Source organism: Anarhichas minor, unplaced genomic scaffold (assembly GCF_050575085.1).
Source record: "Anarhichas minor isolate MPS153535 unplaced genomic scaffold, ASM5057508v1 ptg000046l, whole genome shotgun sequence".
Lineage (NCBI taxonomy): Eukaryota > Metazoa > Chordata > Actinopteri > Perciformes > Anarhichadidae > Anarhichas > Anarhichas minor.
In genome coordinates this window covers 560,731-578,598 of record NW_027466492.1, presented here as the reverse complement: position 1 = coordinate 578,598, position 17,868 = coordinate 560,731, and the positions used below count along the sequence as shown (strand labels likewise).

At 45.8% G+C, this 17,868-nt stretch overlaps 1 protein-coding gene across 1 annotated transcript; it reads left to right on the top strand.

Moving 5' to 3' along the window:
- The first annotated feature begins 303 nt into the window (after positions 1 to 303).
- zc3h4 (zinc finger CCCH-type containing 4) lies at positions 304 to 17,489 on the top strand. The gene is made up of 15 exons (XM_076112047.1): positions 304 to 614; positions 5,243 to 5,612; positions 5,712 to 5,822; positions 5,962 to 6,220; positions 6,527 to 6,640; positions 6,707 to 6,765; positions 7,564 to 7,663; positions 7,811 to 7,947; positions 8,180 to 8,296; positions 9,161 to 9,272; positions 9,593 to 9,702; positions 9,884 to 10,353; positions 11,134 to 11,447; positions 12,230 to 12,472; positions 13,401 to 17,489. Exons 1-15 carry the CDS (start codon positions 535 to 537, stop codon positions 15,083 to 15,085), a joined length of 4,281 nt encoding a protein of 1,426 aa, XP_075968162.1. The 5' UTR covers positions 304 to 534; the 3' UTR covers positions 15,086 to 17,489.
- The last annotated feature ends 379 nt before the right edge of the window (positions 17,490 to 17,868 follow it).

Sequence of the window (17,868 nt, the reverse complement as noted above, 5' to 3'; positions counted from 1 at the left end):
GGTGTAAACAGGTAGTACAACAGTAAGTACATGTATACGAAGGTAAAGTGACAATATACAAGTAAACGACAATATGAAGGTAAATGCCTGATTAAACTTTAATTAAATATGAACGTTAATTAAATAGTTAAACATTCTATAATCACTATTTGCTCTGCAAGCACACCTGCGAGTCAAGCTCGGAGGCATTTTTTCCCTTTAGTAATCCCCATTCGGCAATTTCCGTGAGGAGCGTACAAGAACGTTATTCGTCATGACGTCATTCTCGGAGAAAACCCGCCTCTTTCTCTTAAGAGAAGACAGACGGCCATTTTAAGTTTATCAGTCGTCATTTCACATCGCTACTGTAGGACGGAGAACGTCAGGACTCAATTTCATCATATTTCTCTTACAACTGTAGTGGAGAATTGCCTACTATGAACTGAAACTCTTCCTTAAAACCAAAAACAAGTAGATCCTAGTGAAGTGACGCATAAGCCAGTAGATTCCAGTGTCGAGTTGTAATTTTTTTGCACCTCAATGTAGCTAGAGGAAATGGCTGTGGAAAGCATGACTGTCCATCCAAACTCCCCAACTACCAACCACGAACACAACAGTCTCCTGACTGACGAAAGGTCGAGTAATTCTACAATCATATTTATATGAAATTATTTATTTGTCCTGTGCTTTTACACAAAAAGCCCGGGGTTTCTTTTTCCTTTTTCTGTCAGAGGGATTAAACTCGCCTTTTCTGGAAAACGAGTACAGAGGTAAAGAACGCCATGTTGACACGACACCGCCAACTGGGAGGCCAGACCTCACCCGGGATAACGTTATTCCCTGTATTTTATTACTCAATCAACGGTCAATCGACTCCAGACAACGTGTATGAAGAAAGAAAGCCGAGGTTGAAAGAGCTGATTCATAATAACTTCACCGCCATTCTATCCAACTCAACGATTCCAAAGCATCGCTTAATTACGTTCCCATTGTTAAACAGTGAACTCATTTGCTTTAATTCAATTAATTGTGTGTGTGTGTGTGTGGTCACAGTAACTGTTATCCCACAGATCCCCAAAAAATCCGAGCGATAGTCTTTTGCTAACGAAGGGCCTATTTCAAGCTAATTTAGCAACATTAGCTTGTTGGCTAACGTTACAATCGTTGGCACAAGAGAGTCAGGCTAAGCTAACGGCTAATGTGTTTAGTTAATTGTAATTCCACATTGACTTTTCAAACCGCTCCATCGAAATAAACGTCGCGTTAACTAATACCTTGAGATCAACTTCGTGTATGTTAATCGATCAGTATGGGCTATTAATTATCTTATAATCCGTTCAGACCTCTTCGTTCAGTTGGTGTAAACGCAAAGCTAACTGTTAGCTAACGCGAAGCTACTTCTCGATCAAGTAGCTCTACGCACTTAAAAATAGCTCTCGAGTCGTCGCCTTCATAGATTCATATCGCTCGTAGGAAACATTTCTTCAGTCCCGGTTGACCTTTTAATGATTGGGATTCGCACCCTCTCAAGTATCAAACGCTAAATATCCTCTAAATATTAGTTTTTGAAAGGTACGTTATCGACTAATCAGTTTTGTAGCCTGTTAGCTTACTTTAGCTAGCTTTTTCTCAACGCGTTTGTGCTGCCTGCTGTCATGGATGTTTGTCTAACACATCACTTTTATTCACAGTCGTGCCCACACTGAGTCGTCCCAAACATCCACCAAAGTCCCCCAAAAAATGTGTAAAACGTCTGCAAAGCATCCCAGAAGTGTTTCAAGTCAAACACAAAGTTCCCTTTTTTTGTCTCCCCGGTCCCCAGTTGGCAAATGTGCTGCATGTTAACTCAGTTGGCCCCACAAACCCCACTAGTGTCCCTAAAAGGTTCGAGAGCAAAAAAAAAACAAAGCGTTTTCAATGTTTTTGAGTGCAATATGTGAAGAAACCCAGTCACAGTAAGTATTCCCCATTTTAATCATGGCCCCTTGCTTCTAGTATGAGTTATAGGCTCATCCATTGAGCTAATAATGTACCATATTGCATGGTAAATCCTGTGATTCAACCATCCCTCATAGACTAGAGTGATCTTGTGCTTTGTTGAACTTTTAGAACTTCACGGTTGTCTGCTAGTTGGGTGTGGTCAGAGATGTTGCTATCAGTTTGGTATAGTGTCAATGGACATAAATGGAAACTTTATTCGTTAATATGGATGAAATACCTGGATCTTGCTGCACTTAGTTGTCAGCAGTACATGGATACTTGTGTAGGGTCTAATCAATAACAGTTATTCTTCTCGCAGATCGGTGGATTTGCGGTCCCACTAACCTGACCTGGTAATCACTTTGGCTGAGCATAGAGAAGTCGAGATGGAGCTTGTTTGCATTGCAAGTTTTTTTTCCTGAAATTGGCACATTGTTGGCAGCAGGTGATGTTTGCACAGCATCTCAACAGGCCAGATAGGCCACCAACGTCTGTAGTGGATCCCAGCCACTCCCTACTCATTAGTACTTGCTTCCATAGTACATTAAAATCCCTGTGCTATGACAGAGAGGCCTGAACTGTGACCACTTCGTGTGACTGACTCCTCGACGGGTCTTTGATTAACGGGCCAGCTTCACGGCACACACTGATTTAGTGAGGTCGAGGAGTGACTTGGCGGTGGGAGATGATGTTCCTAAGTTTGCGGCGTTTGGATTCAAAGCTGGTAGCTGGTGCAGGACAAGGAACACGTTGGAGTTTAGCAAAGTTAAGCAAAAACGTGTCAATGTTAAAGTATTTTGAGTAAACATGCGGATATTGAGCCAATAATGACTGAAAACACCACACAATCTGTGTATATTTATATTTTAGGAGCTACTTTGCATACAGTGACGGTAAAGATGCTAAAAGTAGCTGAGGATTCGATTTTCGAATGACCCCCGAATATGAAGAAATATGTTAGTTCTAGATTGTGTTCTGTAACACACAGCAGAGTTAAATTATCTGGATAACTTTGCTGCGAAAATCCCGCAACTCCCTCAAGATCTTTTTCGTGGCTTCAGACTCATAAAAAAAAAAAAAAAGATTTTGGCAAGTTAACAAACTCTGTTAGGACTTCAATAGAATGTTCAAATGATGGTTTTAAAAAAGTCTGTATTCTCTGTCAGAAAATACAAAGTTGTTTACTTCGAATTTGCTTTGTTCCAAGGATGAAATATACTGAGTAGCGTTCACCGGTAGATAGAAACAAGTTTCCGTACGACTGTCTTGCTCCGCAGATGAGCATTTTGTTCGCGCCAGAGAGGTGAGGCGCATGTTATTAAGGCTGATTATTGCCCTATCTCCCCAGAGGAAGCTGGCATGCTGAGGATGTGGTGGGGTGCAGTGTGTACACACACAGTGAAGCTGACATTTTGCCTCAAAGCCGCCACCTGCTTTGTGTCCTCCCTTCACCGTGTGCTCGTTGATGGATTTTCGTTTTCAGGATATTGTAATGCGGTGGATCCTGTTCACATCGCTCCAGGCCTCAGGCCTCTCTCCCAGCCTGCTGCAGACAGCACTCTGGGTGTGGGCCTATGTGGGAGAGCCAGGACCTGACTGCTCTGACAGGGAGTGTTAAACACTTCGTCATTAATATGTGATCCCTGTCCTTGCCTGTTGCATAAATAATATCACACCCGTGCCACCGGAAAAAGCAGAAAAATCACTGACCAAGTCAAGAATATGGTCAATAGGTGGTTGTGATCTGGTGCTTGGATTACAAATGGTGGCTGGTAGGGAAAGAAACAGTACATGCTAATCATTTGTATTAGTTTAATGTAAAAAAAACATTGGTGCTTTTGGATTTAATAGCAGCTTTAGCTTGTTAAAAGAACATCCGCCCCCCCCCCCCCCCCCCCCAAAAAAACTCAACTCGCCCACAGCAACCAGTCTCTGCAGGATCAGGCCTACATGTGATCCATGTCAATTAGGAACTCATGGTCCTGCCCTGGCAGTTGACCACAGTAACAGCGCATTAGTCATTTCCTGTCCGTCCCACCAGTACTGCAGTAGAACTGGGACCCCCTCAGCCTCAGACATTTTGGTGGATTTGACCTAATGCGTGTGTGTGTGGTGGCGGCGGCGCTTCAGAACCGTATGCCAGAAGGATCGTATGTTCACACTATAAAACGGATATTACACGTGACCTGACATGATGGCGTGTGCAGCTAGAAAATTTAAATGATGCGGTTAAGTCCAATTAGAATGGTGATTTTTTTTATTTTATTTTGCCAATAGCGGTTTTCTACATTTTGAATGCATGTGTAGCAGTGCCACGTGTGCATTATTTAGTGTATTTAATATTGCGGCAGCTTGTTTAGCTGGTGACATTAACAATCGGGTGTGTTTGTCAAACTGAAGGTATTCATTATAATCACACTGCATGTTCCTTATGCTGTTTCTGTACTAGTAAGATAACCTACACTCGGTGTATGCAGCGTTCACCTGGCGTGTGTCTTGAGTGGTCAGTTTTAGGAGAGTCCCATGTTCACTGCAGGCATTTAGTTATGAGCATATTTCTAAGTGGATTCATATGTGAAGCAATGGCTTCATCAGTAGTATAAACAGGCAAACATCTGTGAGAAATAGAGGTGATATGTGTAATTATATACATATATAGTATATATATATTATATCACTAGCAGTCACAGGCACTTAAAAAGACAGACTAGCATTTTTAAACTAAAAGCGACGTGTATCACCAATCGTAGCACACTATTAGTTTTAAAAAGCAGATAGCTCGTAGTGCTGTTTAGAATAAGAAGTCTTCAGGGCAATAGGTGCTGCAAGGACAATATTCAAAGCATTCCAAGTGGACCCAAGGCCACAAATGTAACAGTTTAAAAGCTATTTTTCAAATTACTGATGTGTTTCAGCCCAAATTATGCCTCAAGGGTCTCAGTCAGCTGTTAGATGCTACGCGGGTTCTCGATTCCTCTGAAATAAATGACTTAAGTTAACCCTGGTTTGACTCACAAAAATGGAAATGTTGCAACTTTAACATGGGTGCTGGAACACTACGAATCCTTAAAGTGTAATAATACCTAATGTCAACCGCACTAAGCCTCTGTACTCCTTTTTCATCCGCGACCGCTGAAAACAAACCATTAAAAATACATTTTTTTCATATTTCTTTTCATATCTTTTTAAAAAAATGGTTCCCAAAACTTCTAAGAAGTTGGGAGGGTGAGCCACAGCCCACGAGAATATGGCATATGTAACGCCCCCCTCTGTGTGTTTACAGGCCAGAGGAAGGAGAGCTGGAGGAGGGCGAGCTTGAGGATGACGGGGGAGAAGTGGAGGAGGAGGACATTGGTGGAGGTACGTCCACAACAGCAGCAGCAACAGCAACAACAGCAGCAGCAGCAGTAGTAGTAGCAGCACCAGGAGGAGGAGGAGGAGGAGGAGGAGGAGATGGCGGTGGCGGTGGCGGTGATGAAGCAGACGGAGGAGGCGAAGCCGGAGGGGACGCAGCCCAGCGAAGCAAGGAGCGCCACGCCAGCAGCAATTCGGATGAAGAGAGATCCCACCGTCGCAAGAGGAAGAGGAAGAAAGAGAGGGAGCGAGAGAGGGAGAAGAGGAGGTCCAAGAAGAAACGCAAATCCAAACACAAAGTACGATTGTCGACGAGCAGAGAACTGAGATAGACCCGTCTTTTTATTTCAACTTTATTCCCTGATTATCTCTATATTCTTTCTCCCGTCCTCTCTCAGCGTCATGCGTCCTCCGATGACGAACACTCCGACTTCAGCGACGACTCTGACTACAGTCCCAGTGAGAAGAGGAAGTACAGAGAGTACAGTCCACAGTACCCCCCCCCACCTGTAAGTCAACAGAACTATTCATTGCTGAATGTATCTCAATCAAATGCTTTTTAAAGTAAATTTCAGTATTCCTGATAAGTCAATATTCAATAAAGTTTTGTGCGAAGTAAAATCTGCTAACACGTTAACTTGTCTCCAGTCCCACGGGGGCTACGGCGGCTCAAAGAAGGGCAGCTACATGAAGATGGACAAGCAGAGCTACGGAGGCTACGAAGAGTTCGAAGAGGACAACTTCGAGGGGGAGGAAGAGGAGGACATCGGGGACGAGGACTACGACGACTTCACCAAGGAGCTCAACCAGTACCGCAAGGCCAAGGAGGGAGGAGGCGGCCGTGGACGAGGTGGGTCCTCGGCGGTCGGGTCAAAGCTGTTGGAGTTGAAAAATCGGCTTCTGCACGGTAAATATTTGCCCAGTTGAAATTGAATCCAATTTTCAGTGAGTGTGTGAGGCCAGATGTGGTGGAGAGGCCCTGAACTACATTTATGAAAATGTGTAGTCCAACATAATGTGCCACTGTGTGACAAAAGCTCAGTAGCAGATTTCGAACTGCCTTTCTGTTTTATTTACTCACTACTCAGTTTCATTTGCACGTTTATGGACAAGACAAAGGAGCTTATTTGCAGAAAAGCTTCTTATCAATTCAAATTCCACAGATAAGTCGCTGACTCGTTTCATTTTGTCCTTTGTCTCCACCTCTCTGCAGGGGGCAAAGGTCGCATGAAGAACCAGAGAGGCCGTGGGGGAATGAGGGGAGGGAGGAGGGGAAGAGGAGGAGGAGGCCGAGGAAGAGGAGGCCGAGGTGGAGGTGGTGGAGGAGGTGGTGGAGGAGGAGGAGGAGGAGGAGGAGGTGGTGGTGGTGGTGGTGGTGGTGGTGGAGGTGGAGGAGGAGGAAAGATGGGAGGAGACAACGACGATGGAGACGGCTACGGGGAAGAGATGGAGGTGAGTTTTGGAGTTCAGGATGGGACCTGTTGTCTATTTGCTTTGCTCAAAGTCCAGGAAACAAGTTGTTTTGTGTATTTGCACAGTTGGTTAAATATATTTCACATGGAAGCATTCCAGTGAACAAAAGAGCACTTGGAGCCAACGATTTCCTTCATCTTTACATGAGAAAGTAGTTCATTTTGTGTTCGACAAACATGGAACGGTCTGTACTGAATGTGGATCATCTCCTTTTACTGTGCAGCATTTTACCAATCAAGCCTGGTGGTGGTTTTAGGAAGAGTGATGGGAAAATACTAATACATGAAAATGAATTTGAAGGCCCTGTCACCACTCTGCACTATTGCTGTGTTCTCTTTTCCCAAACCAAACTTAGGGTACAAGTTATTATGTTTCCCAGCTCCACTCTTTGGTCACAATGTCTCAGAACTGAAGCCGTTATGTCCAGCTATGCTCTCTTCACAGCCACCTGACTCCTTTCACAAAAACAGGGATTTTACTCTCCAAAGACGGAGGTTGCTGATCTACCGCTGCCTCCATCGATTGGTTTTCTTTGTGTTATTGCGTGACTGTTCGGATTCACCGGTAGACCAGCAACTGCCGTGTTCTGCGAGGTATAGTTACTCTATTCGTCAATGGAGTCTGGTGGCTTTGAAGCGATTATAGATAACGGATTCAGTTCCTCGTAACAACTAACAGTCTGATGGCAGGTAATAATAATAATAATCTCATACGAGCCACTTCAAACACTATGCCTTTAAATATGTGACACTTGACACGTGAAATCTGTTCTTACAGTTTGGAGAAGATGACTATGACAACATGGGCGGCGACGACGACTACGATGACTACTCAAAAGAACTCAATCAGTACAAGAAGTCCAAAGACAGAGGCAGAGGTGAGTTTGGAGCTTCGGTAGTTGTTCATGTTTGTGTGTGTTTTTCATCTTTACTTTTCCTGAAGAAAAGGTTCATTTGGTTCAGTTCCCTTTAGAGCAAGCACAGGCTTACAGTCCCTCTCACGCTGTCTTCAATCTCTTCACCAGGGCTTAAAGGTGGGCGCGGCCGAGGGAGAGGTAAAGGAGGACGGGGTATGATGAGAGGAGGAAGGGGTCGTAACCGCGGGAGAGGAAGAGGCGACATGGGCAACGACGACGACAACAACGGGGACATGGACAACGGGGTGAGGCTTTTGTACTGATGTCAGATCAGCCCAAAGTGTCTTGATTCAAAGTTGGTCAATGCAAATGTCTGCTTCACTCCAGCCTGGTGCCCCCAGGACTACTTCCTTTATAGTGATGAGATCTGAGGAGTAAAACTACATTCATCTTCTCTTTCTTACTCATTGCTTCACACTCTGCTTCCTCCGTGTGTGTGTGTGTGTGTGTGTGTGTGTGTGTGTGTGTGTGTTTTAGGACGGAGGTGGTGGAGGCGATGGACCAGGACCGGGGAGGAGGAACATGAACGAGAAGCACCAGGATAAGAAAGGAAAGGCCATCTGCAAGTACTACATCGAGGGACGATGCACCTGGGTACGATCACTTTGTTTTTTTGTGTGTGTGTGCTGGCTGTGTTACAATGTATTTTTGTCATTCAAGTTATGTATTTCATGTTCTTAACACACTTCAGTTTTTTTTTTTTAAACAGCCCATGATCAATAGAAATTCACAGCAAATTCAGAAAATATGTAGTTTTATCACAAAGTCCTGATTTTGATACCCAATCACATTGTGGCTTTGTCTCTGGTGTTCATCAAGGTCTTGGTCTCTTAATTTGGTATTTTGGAGGGATTTCTGATCATTTACATTTTTTCTTGAGTATGAAAATTGTTTGTAATTTAGGACCAAATTTGTGTAACAAATGGTATCAACCCAAAAGCTGGAACAGCTTAAGAGACATAATATAGCATGAAATGGCCATAATTTACTTCCACCATAGTGTGCTTTGCCCTTTTACACAATTTATTTAAATTAATATTTATTTTGATTTATGACTGAAACAACTTCACACACTAATTTGAGCTCAAATGTATCTGGGCTCCCAGCTTTCAGATGATGTACACCACTTCTATGTAGCGTGTACTGTTGACCTGCTATCTTCCTGTGTGGGTCTCTTAGAGTTAAAACAGCTACATGTGTTTAAAATCTGGTTACACTCGGATGATTCTCAAAGGAAACTTGGGACCTGTGAGCTGTAGAAAGATAAAGAGGCCATGAATAAGTTTAGGGTGATTAAACACCATGCAGGTACCATTTAGTAACACGCAACAAATCACATGATGGACACATTTATTCCGTCCTTCCTGGTCTATAAGTCATCCGTTGGCAGCTCTTTCAGACACGTCAGTCATGAGCCCTCAGGTTTCATTCTGGCCTTTTCTTTTCTTCCACCACCAGGGGGACCACTGCAACTTCAGCCACGACATCGAGCTGCCCAAGAAGAAGGAGCTGTGCAAGTTCTACATCACTGGATTTTGTGCCCGAGCAGACCACTGTCCTTACATGCATGATATCCTTCACATTTGACCACACAGAGAGACTCTTCATTACTACGTGGGATTTATGGAGGTATTAAAGCTGTCAATTTGTTACCGCGGAATTATGAATCAGACTGCTTGTCTTGGCAAGACCCGCCCTGCGTAGCTGGTAAAAGGAGAGCCGATTGGTTAGGGTTAAGCATTGACTTTGAGTAGTTAGGGTCAGGATAGCCATAGGCGAGCATGGACGCCCGGTCAATCCTAGCGCTTGAATGCTTCACAGGGCATCCAGAAGTTTGTGTTTTCTGTCTAGTTTTCTCCTTTGAGTGTTCCTCCTTGACTCCAGTGCCACGTGAATTCCCCTGTAAGCTGTTCCACACCACGGGGAACTGCGTCAACGGCGACGAATGCATGTTTTCCCACGACGCCCTCAACGATGACACGCAGGACCTGCTCAACAAGGTAGGACCCTCGATATAACAGCGCTATTTTCTGTGAGCTCAGTGGATCTTTGAAAGGTCTGAAAAATATGTTTTTGTTCCTATCATATGTACGTCCAGCTCCTTTAAACGTCTTTTGTTTTCATGAATACCTTGAGAGAATATTTCCGATAAACTCACAGGTGGCGATCTTTGTTTTCTAGATGCTGGCAGAGGATGCAGAGGCCGGCGCCGAGGACGAGAAGGAGGTGGAGGAGCTGAAGAAGCAGGGGATCAACCCTCTCCCCAAACCCCCTCCTGGAGTCGGCCTCCTCCCCACCCCTCCTCGGCCACTCCCCTTAGACTCCAACCTAGGGCCTGGGGATTTTGGCGGACCTGCGGTGGGTGACTTTGGGGGTCCTCCTGGACCTAACCAGGGGCCCATTTCCAACAAAGGTCCCCCTGGCCCTGGTCCTGGGGGACCTTTGCCTCACCCCTGTGCTGGTCCCCCTGTCCATGGGCCTGACGGAAGTCCCTTCCAAGGCGGGCCCCCAAATCCCATTGGCCCTCCCCCCCACATGGGCCCCCCACCTCCTTGTGGCGGAGGGGGAGGTTCCGCAGGGAAGAAGATCCCCTCGCTCTTTGACCTTAAAGTGAAGCCGACGGGACAGCTGGCTCATAAACTGGCCGTCAGGTAAGAAACCCGAAAAGAAACATTAAGAATAAAAGTGATTCTTTTTATATTTACATTTGTAGAAAACGCAGCTGCTGATCTTATTAAAGAGTGCAGCAGTCAAATTCAAGTCGGTCAAGTTCTCATGTGTAGCTCAATAAAGGAAAACTCCGCGGAGACTCGATCTTTGGAATAACAAGTAGGATTGAGACGGGTCTCTGAACATGGTTTAGCTATGGCAGCAGTTAAAAGCTCTAGAGCCTACAGGCAGCGAGTGTTTGTTAAGAAACAGCCAAAGTCATGTCCTGAAAGTTCCCCCTTCCTTAAGCACCCCACACTGCATATTTAAAGTCACACATGACCACTATGACTAGTCAACCGCTGTCCACAGCGCCCCCAGCTGCATATCTGCTGTAGCTGCCCTGCCACTGCTTTATTACTGCCCTGTTCTAAAACCACAGAGCAACGGCCCGTCCACAGCGCTGCATAGTGTGGACTAGTGGTTTTGATAGTGGACTATTCTGTGAAACCCATGTTCAGATCCATAGCACTACCGAACAACTCTCTGAAGAGTAAGCAAGTGTGAAACAAGAAAAAGGGAAAATAACTTCTGATGTAATGAAAACCACAGAATGGGACCAGGACCAGTAGATAGTGAGATAAAGTGACCAGACATGTGATTTACTAACTCAAACAAAGTGGATTTAGTGGCACGATACTCTTGAACTCTTCCTGATTTCACCCTGCAAAGTGTCTTTGAAGCTCTGTGAATCTTAACTCCTCCTCTCCTTCCTCTATCAGAGGCCAGACTCCCAGCGGCAACCAGGGCCAGACGGCCCCACCCCAAGGGGCCCCTGGTGGCCCCCCACCCTGCTTCCCTCCCCCCCCGGGGATGATGCCCCCTGACATGCAGAACATGGGCCCCAACCTCGGGATGAACCAGGGGCCCCCCAACATGGGCCCCGGCGGACCGCCCATGATGGGAGGATTCGGGTCTGGTGACGGCCCTCCACATGGAGGGGCCATGCCTCCAGGTCCTCCTCCGGGAGGAAACTTCTTTAATAACTTCTTCAATCAGCAGGACGGTATGCAGATGGAGGGAGTGGTGCAGGAAGGTGAGAGTCGATTCCACTCATCAAACTGAACGATTGAAGCCTGAGTAGCAAGTGAGCTTTTGGTGCAGCCAGTTGATTGATACGTAGTGTTTGTTCCACTGGTTGCAAAGTTAAGCCCAAGGGGAAAAAAACTCACTAATACCCACAAACATCTGGCTGTTGACGTCAGATGTTTTCCGGCGCAATGCTATAAGTCGCACATTACAGTGAATTTAAAATAAGATGAACAGGAATTTAATATTCATTTATTATTGTAGAAAAACATACAATTAATAAACTCTCAACACCACCAGAGTCCAGTCAGACGAGTCATTTCACCTCGCTGATTTCATTCTAACTCGACAGAAACGCAAGAAACATCAGAACCGTCTCGCCACTCTTCCAACAATCACCAACTCCGGTTTTTGGAGGAAATAAACATTAATTCGCTGAGTTAGATGGGAAGAGAAATAGCCGGTATATGCTCTCCTCAAAGCTACCGGACTCCATTGACAGAAAGTCCTTTTACATCGCTGATTCGTTGTCATTCAGACTTGACAAACAAAATAAAACTTTGTTAGTGTTTCCACTGTTCTATCAATCACCAACTCTGGTTTAAGAGTTTGCAAGAGAGAGTAAATAAGTAACAGATAGAAAAAAGACCTTACAAAATGGGAAAGGAAAGCATGGCCTGCTTTTAGCAGGTTATGTGCCGTCTTAAAGAAATCCTGCATATATGAGCTCATTTCGGTGGATATGTGGTATTACTGTTTCTGCACTGACACCCTGCTGTTCCCTCTCAGGTGACAACTACCAGGGTTTTGCTGGCATGGACGAGAGAGGGGGAAATGTTGGAAATCAGTCAGGCGGCCCAGACGGCTCTGCTAATGGAGCGTCAGCCAATCAGGGAGGGATGTCTGTGCCTGACTTCCTGCCTCCAGCGCAGCGCGTCCTGTTCATGAGGATCCAACAGAAGCAGCAGGAAGAAGAGGAGAGAGCTCGCAGGATGGCCGAGGGAGGAGCAGAGAAGAGCAGAGACACTGAAGGTAGAGGATGATCTGCACCTCCTGGTGTGTTAATGAGTCATTCCTTTGTAATAGGGAGTTGTAGTCCTTAAAAATGGCCCTTATCATAATTATCTCCTAAAACACATTTATTGTCAGTAGTTATAGGCCAACTTTATTATTAGATGTTAAAAAATACAATTTAAGATTCGTATTTATACGATTATTGTCTATAGAACCTTAAACGGGTGCCGCGTGTAGGATTTGGTGGCTTCTAGCAGTGAAGTTGCAGATTGCAACCTGCTGAAGCGTCTTCCATGTGCCCAGCGTGGAGGTGAACTACAGTGGCCGCTGCTAAAACCCAAATGGCCCTATTTAGATCCAATCTTTAGTTTGTCCATTCTGGGCTACTGTAGAAACCTGGCGGCGGGCGCCGTGAAGAGGACCCGCTCCGTATGTAGATATAAACGGCTCGTTCTAACGGACACACGATTCTTATTCTCAGGTTATCAGACAAGAAGAAAAAAAAACAAATATTGTATTCCAAGTCTGCAAATGGATCAGCTGTCACTTTAGAAAAAAACGAATCTATTCAAATATCAATTTCTGTGCATGATGTCCATGACACTGTGTCCTAACGGACTATGTATTCCAGTCGCTCGCTTTGACAGCACTGCGATGGACGAGGAACGGCTGACTGGTGAAGTTCTTGTTGACTTTTGTTAATTCAGTGTTCTAGTGGATAATGTTCAGACGTGGCTGTGAATACAATAAGCAGAAAAGTTCATCTTTGCACTGCACAATGTGAAAGTGAGTTCCACTCTCCCTGCTGATTGGTCGCTTTCCGACCTTCTCAAAAGTCAACAGAAACCTCAAATATGACGCCTTCAATTATTGAAGTTAATCAAATGTGTGTGTGTTCTAAAGAATATCTATTTAACACCCAAACATGTGCGTCCTTCTTTCTTAGGTGACTCAGGGAACTGGTACTCCAGTGAGGATGAGGATGGCGGCGGTAGCGTGACCTCCATCTTGAAGACGCTCCGTCAGCAGACCCAGACTCCCCATAAATCCGACGGGCCCCCGAGCGACCCCCGCCTACAGAAGGCCTCTCCCGCCAGTGTTCCGGCTCGGCCGGCGGACCCCCGCTTGGCTCGGGACCGGCGCCTGGCGCGCGCCACAGACTCGGCCGACTCCATGCCCACTCTGGCCTCCTCCGGACCGCCTGCGGACCCCAGGTTGGCCCGGCTAGCTGCTGCCGTTTCGTCGGGACCCACCTCCCACTCGCCTCCCGCTCTCAAACCAGAGCCGCCTCTGGTCTACAAGCCCCCACCGCTCACGACCCCGGCAGTTGAGGAGGAGGAGACGGAGCGGGTTCTACGGGACAAGCCGGTGCCGATTCCTCTGGACCCGCTCATGGGCATGGCTCTGAGAGACCCGCGCTCGCAGCTGCAGCAGTTCAGCCACATCAAGAAGGATATCCTTCTCCACATGCCGGCCTTCAGCAAAACCATCACCTGGTCGCCCGAGGATCTCCTCCCTCTACCACTCCCCAAGCAGGACCTCCTTCCACTGCCACCAGGCATCCCTCCCGTCTCCTCCATAGACCCGCGTCTGTCCCGCACTCAGCAGCCACTCCCAACGTCGCTCCCTCACCCGCAACCCCCTCCCGTTCAGCCCCCTCCCCCCTCCTTGGACCGCCCTGCTCCCTCTTCTTCCTCCTCCTCCTCTTCCTCTCTCCCAGATTTTGAACTGCTGTCTCGTATTTTGAAGACTGTCAACTCCAGCCCGTCCCAGACTCCCTCCCCTCCTCTCCTACCCACCCCTATCGCCCCCATGTCGCTGCTGGGTCCGCCTCCCCCCATGCCTCCCCCGCCTGTAGAAAAGCCCGTTGACCCCCGTGTGTCCCGTAAAGGCCTCACCGACCCCCGTCTCCAGCCGCAGAAGTCAGCACTGAAGCAACCCTCTGACCCCGTGCCTCCTCCCGTCTCCTCTACTACCACGGCGACCACATCCAGCTCCCCCCCCCCCACCATTGCCCCCTACGACCCACGGTTGCTCTCCTCAGGTGGGGCAGGCCGCGGTGTGGGAGCCGGGGCACCAGGGGGAGCCAGCGTGCTGAGCAGCATCAGTCTGTATGACCCTCGGACTAACAAACCAGGCAGCCCTGGTATCAGCAGCGGCTCCAACAACTCCCCCAACTCAGCCAGCGCCGAGTCCAAACCCAGTGAACCCCCGGCGAGCAAACCCAAGTCCAAGGAGCCCCTGTTTGTTCGGAAGTCGGCGTTGGACCAACCGGAGCCGGAAAAAAGCAGCGAGCAAGGAACCGATCGATACAACAGCTATAATAGGCCGCGGCCCAAGCCCGCGCCCTCGCCCAACTCCACGGGCCAGGGAGGGCCCGCTGCAGCCGCCGCCGCAGGTCAGGGGGCTCCTGGAGCTGCCGGGGATCAGGGGCCCGCGGGCGTCCACAACCTACCGGTGTCCACTCTATTTGGCGCGGTGAAGCAGGCGGCCAAGCCCGGCGGGACGGGCAGCCCCTTCGGAGGCAACAGCCCGGTGCAGCCCGACCAGACGACCTCAGAGCAGGACAAGGCCTCGCTGAAGGACGTTTTCAAAGGCTTTGACCCCACAGCATCGCCCTTCTGCCAGTGACCCCCCCCCCCCCCCCTCTCCGCACTGATTGTTGTACCGTACCGTGACTGACGGACGGCCGTCGTCTTGTTTTAACATTTTCGGACACTGAACAGATCAGTGGAAAAGGAGAAGGAAAAGCGCACTGAGGCAACTGCCCGTAAGACTGTAAGAAGCTTAAGAAGACAAACTTTTGTGAACAAACTGATACACACACACACACACACACACACACACAAACACACACACACACTTTAGCACAGTGTTGCAGATTCTATAAAAGACTCTTGGGTTATGGGAAGGGTTTAAAGTTAAATCTCTATTTTAAGCAAACTTATCGATGTATAAATAAATGTATTCTCCTCTTCTCAACACTTAAATGAAAAAAGTTATTCAGATGGCAGCAAAAACTCATTTATACGTAATGTTTTAGATTCACATTGTATTTTCATTAATCCTCTTCATTTCACTTCCTACATTGTCTCCTCCCCTTTAAACCGGTCGAAGCGCTTGTCTATATTTTCGTCGGTCAACGTTGACGTGCTCTTGGCAACTGATGAAATGATGGGATGGGATCTAATTGTTTCCCGTAAAATTTTGCTTTTTCGTGGTGTTTTTTGCGATTTAATGAACGGCACTGAAGCAGATCAGCAAGTTTTGTCAAACATTACCATACATTTTTTTCAGTATGACTCACGTTTGCTACAAAAACGTAAACTTAAAATTCTGCTTTTTTTTTTTTTTTTTTGTATTTATTATTTTACTTCTTCGCACTGTCGGTTTGAGTCGTCTTGAGGTCTGTATTCATGTTTTTAATGTCTGTAGCTCCTCCAGCTCTTCATATACTGTTTCATTTCAGATATTTAGCTCTTACCTGAAACAGGTGACTTTGCTGGTACAGGAAGTGACTCTCGGTTCTGCTTCTTTAATCACTACGCCACTATTGTTCCCCCCTTTCAGCCGTCCTGTCGTTCTCGTGAACTTTTTGTTTTTATCTTTCTTTAAAAATTTTGAGTTTGTAAATGAATGAAGGTAGAAGAGATGGAAAAGTTCCCCGCGTCCCATTTTTGCTAAATGATGCTTAGTCGTTATAGAGGACGGAACCTGCCAGATTAACAAAATATATAGAAAGATAATAGTACATTTAAATAGGAGGTAATAAATTGGAGAATTTGATACAAAGATTCATTAATTAAAAATCAAATTAAAACATCACATTTGATAAATTAATGCCTACATTTATTTAAATATTATTTTCGGTATATTTCATGGCATATTCATTTATTTATCGAGCAATTTGTTTTGTTTTTATTTTGGCCGATTCTTTTACATTAAACAGGTTTTTGTTTGTTCTCTGCAGAAACGGACATTTCATAGCTTCAATCTATTGTTTACATTTACAGAAAGTCTCTAGTCATCTAGCCTTTATCTTTTAGTTACTTTGCTTTTATTAACCGTTTAGTTGAGAATGGAATTAAAGGACAGGTGTGCAGATTTCGGATTAATGTGCTGCCTCATCAGCATCAATTCAGAAGCGTTTGGCTTGAGTGGCTGTCGACAGTGTGACGATCACAAACGAGACTTTGGACCTAAAAGTCAATTAGTGCATGAATCCTGCGTTGATCTTTAGCAGGCTGTCAGTCTGAGCTCATGCCTGAAGAGAACCACGTCATTGATCTCAGCACCACCTGTGTTAAAAAAATGATTATTCAACATGGTTTTCCCTCTCAGGCTTGCAGCTAAAGATCGCACACTTCATGGTGGAAATGTTCATTATTGGGATGGATCCAAAGTTCGGATGATTGTTTAAATAGTTTTTCCCCGTCACATAGTTTTATACCCCTTAGCACAAACAGTTGATTTCATTGCCAGGGCTTGTTTCAAAATCTTTGTAAACGCGTCGAGGAGCTTCTAGAAGTTCCAGAAGGTGTCGGGGGATCGACCGTGTTGTGTATAAATGTTGATCATTTTAATTTATTTTTTTATACTTGGGTAAATATACTCCCTCACTTGACAGTTTTTGAACCGAATCCTTTTATAAGACAGGAATATGTGCTCGCCGCTCACCTCAGTGGGACGTAAGGCGTAACCGTGTGAAGAGAGGAGACAGACGTGTTTATTTTTTTAATTTTTAGTTTTGTGTTTTGCAAGATTTAAACTAACAAAAGATTCACAATTGCTGCCTCCTGGCCGGCCATGAAAGAGCCTCTTTAGGGGGCTGAAGGTCGGCTATGGCAGGCGTGAACGTTCTGTTTGATTTGATCTTCCCTTTGTTTGTTTTCTGTTTTTTAGTTTTGTTTTCCTGCTATGTACATTTGACCAGTATCTGTCTTTGAAGGAGTGGAGTTTTCTAACTGTACACTGTAGGTGAGGTTGTTAAAGTATTTAAATAAAGTTGATACATGATCAACCAGTTAAAACTCTATTCTCTGTATTTTTTATATTTATTCCTGAGTTCATTCATTTTGATAACTTTATATATCTGAAGCCATATTGTTGCTTGAATGTAATTGAAAGAAACCCATCTGGAGACCAAACATGGTTTCCCTGCTTGCAGTCAGGATCTAAGAAGTTGATGCTGATGTGTCTATGAACTTATGATCCGCAGCAGCGACTGCTAAGGATGTAAAAGCTGCCATGTCTGTCGTCATAGCAGACAAAAGAACAACAACTTTTGTTTGAGTTTGTTCCCCTGTCCTCTAAAATATCCACTTTGAATGGGATTGTGTTGTGTTCATTTTTCCTGTGTTTTATGAAAACACCACTAAAGCTTATTTTAAGCTACTTAGAGAACCAGACGGGTG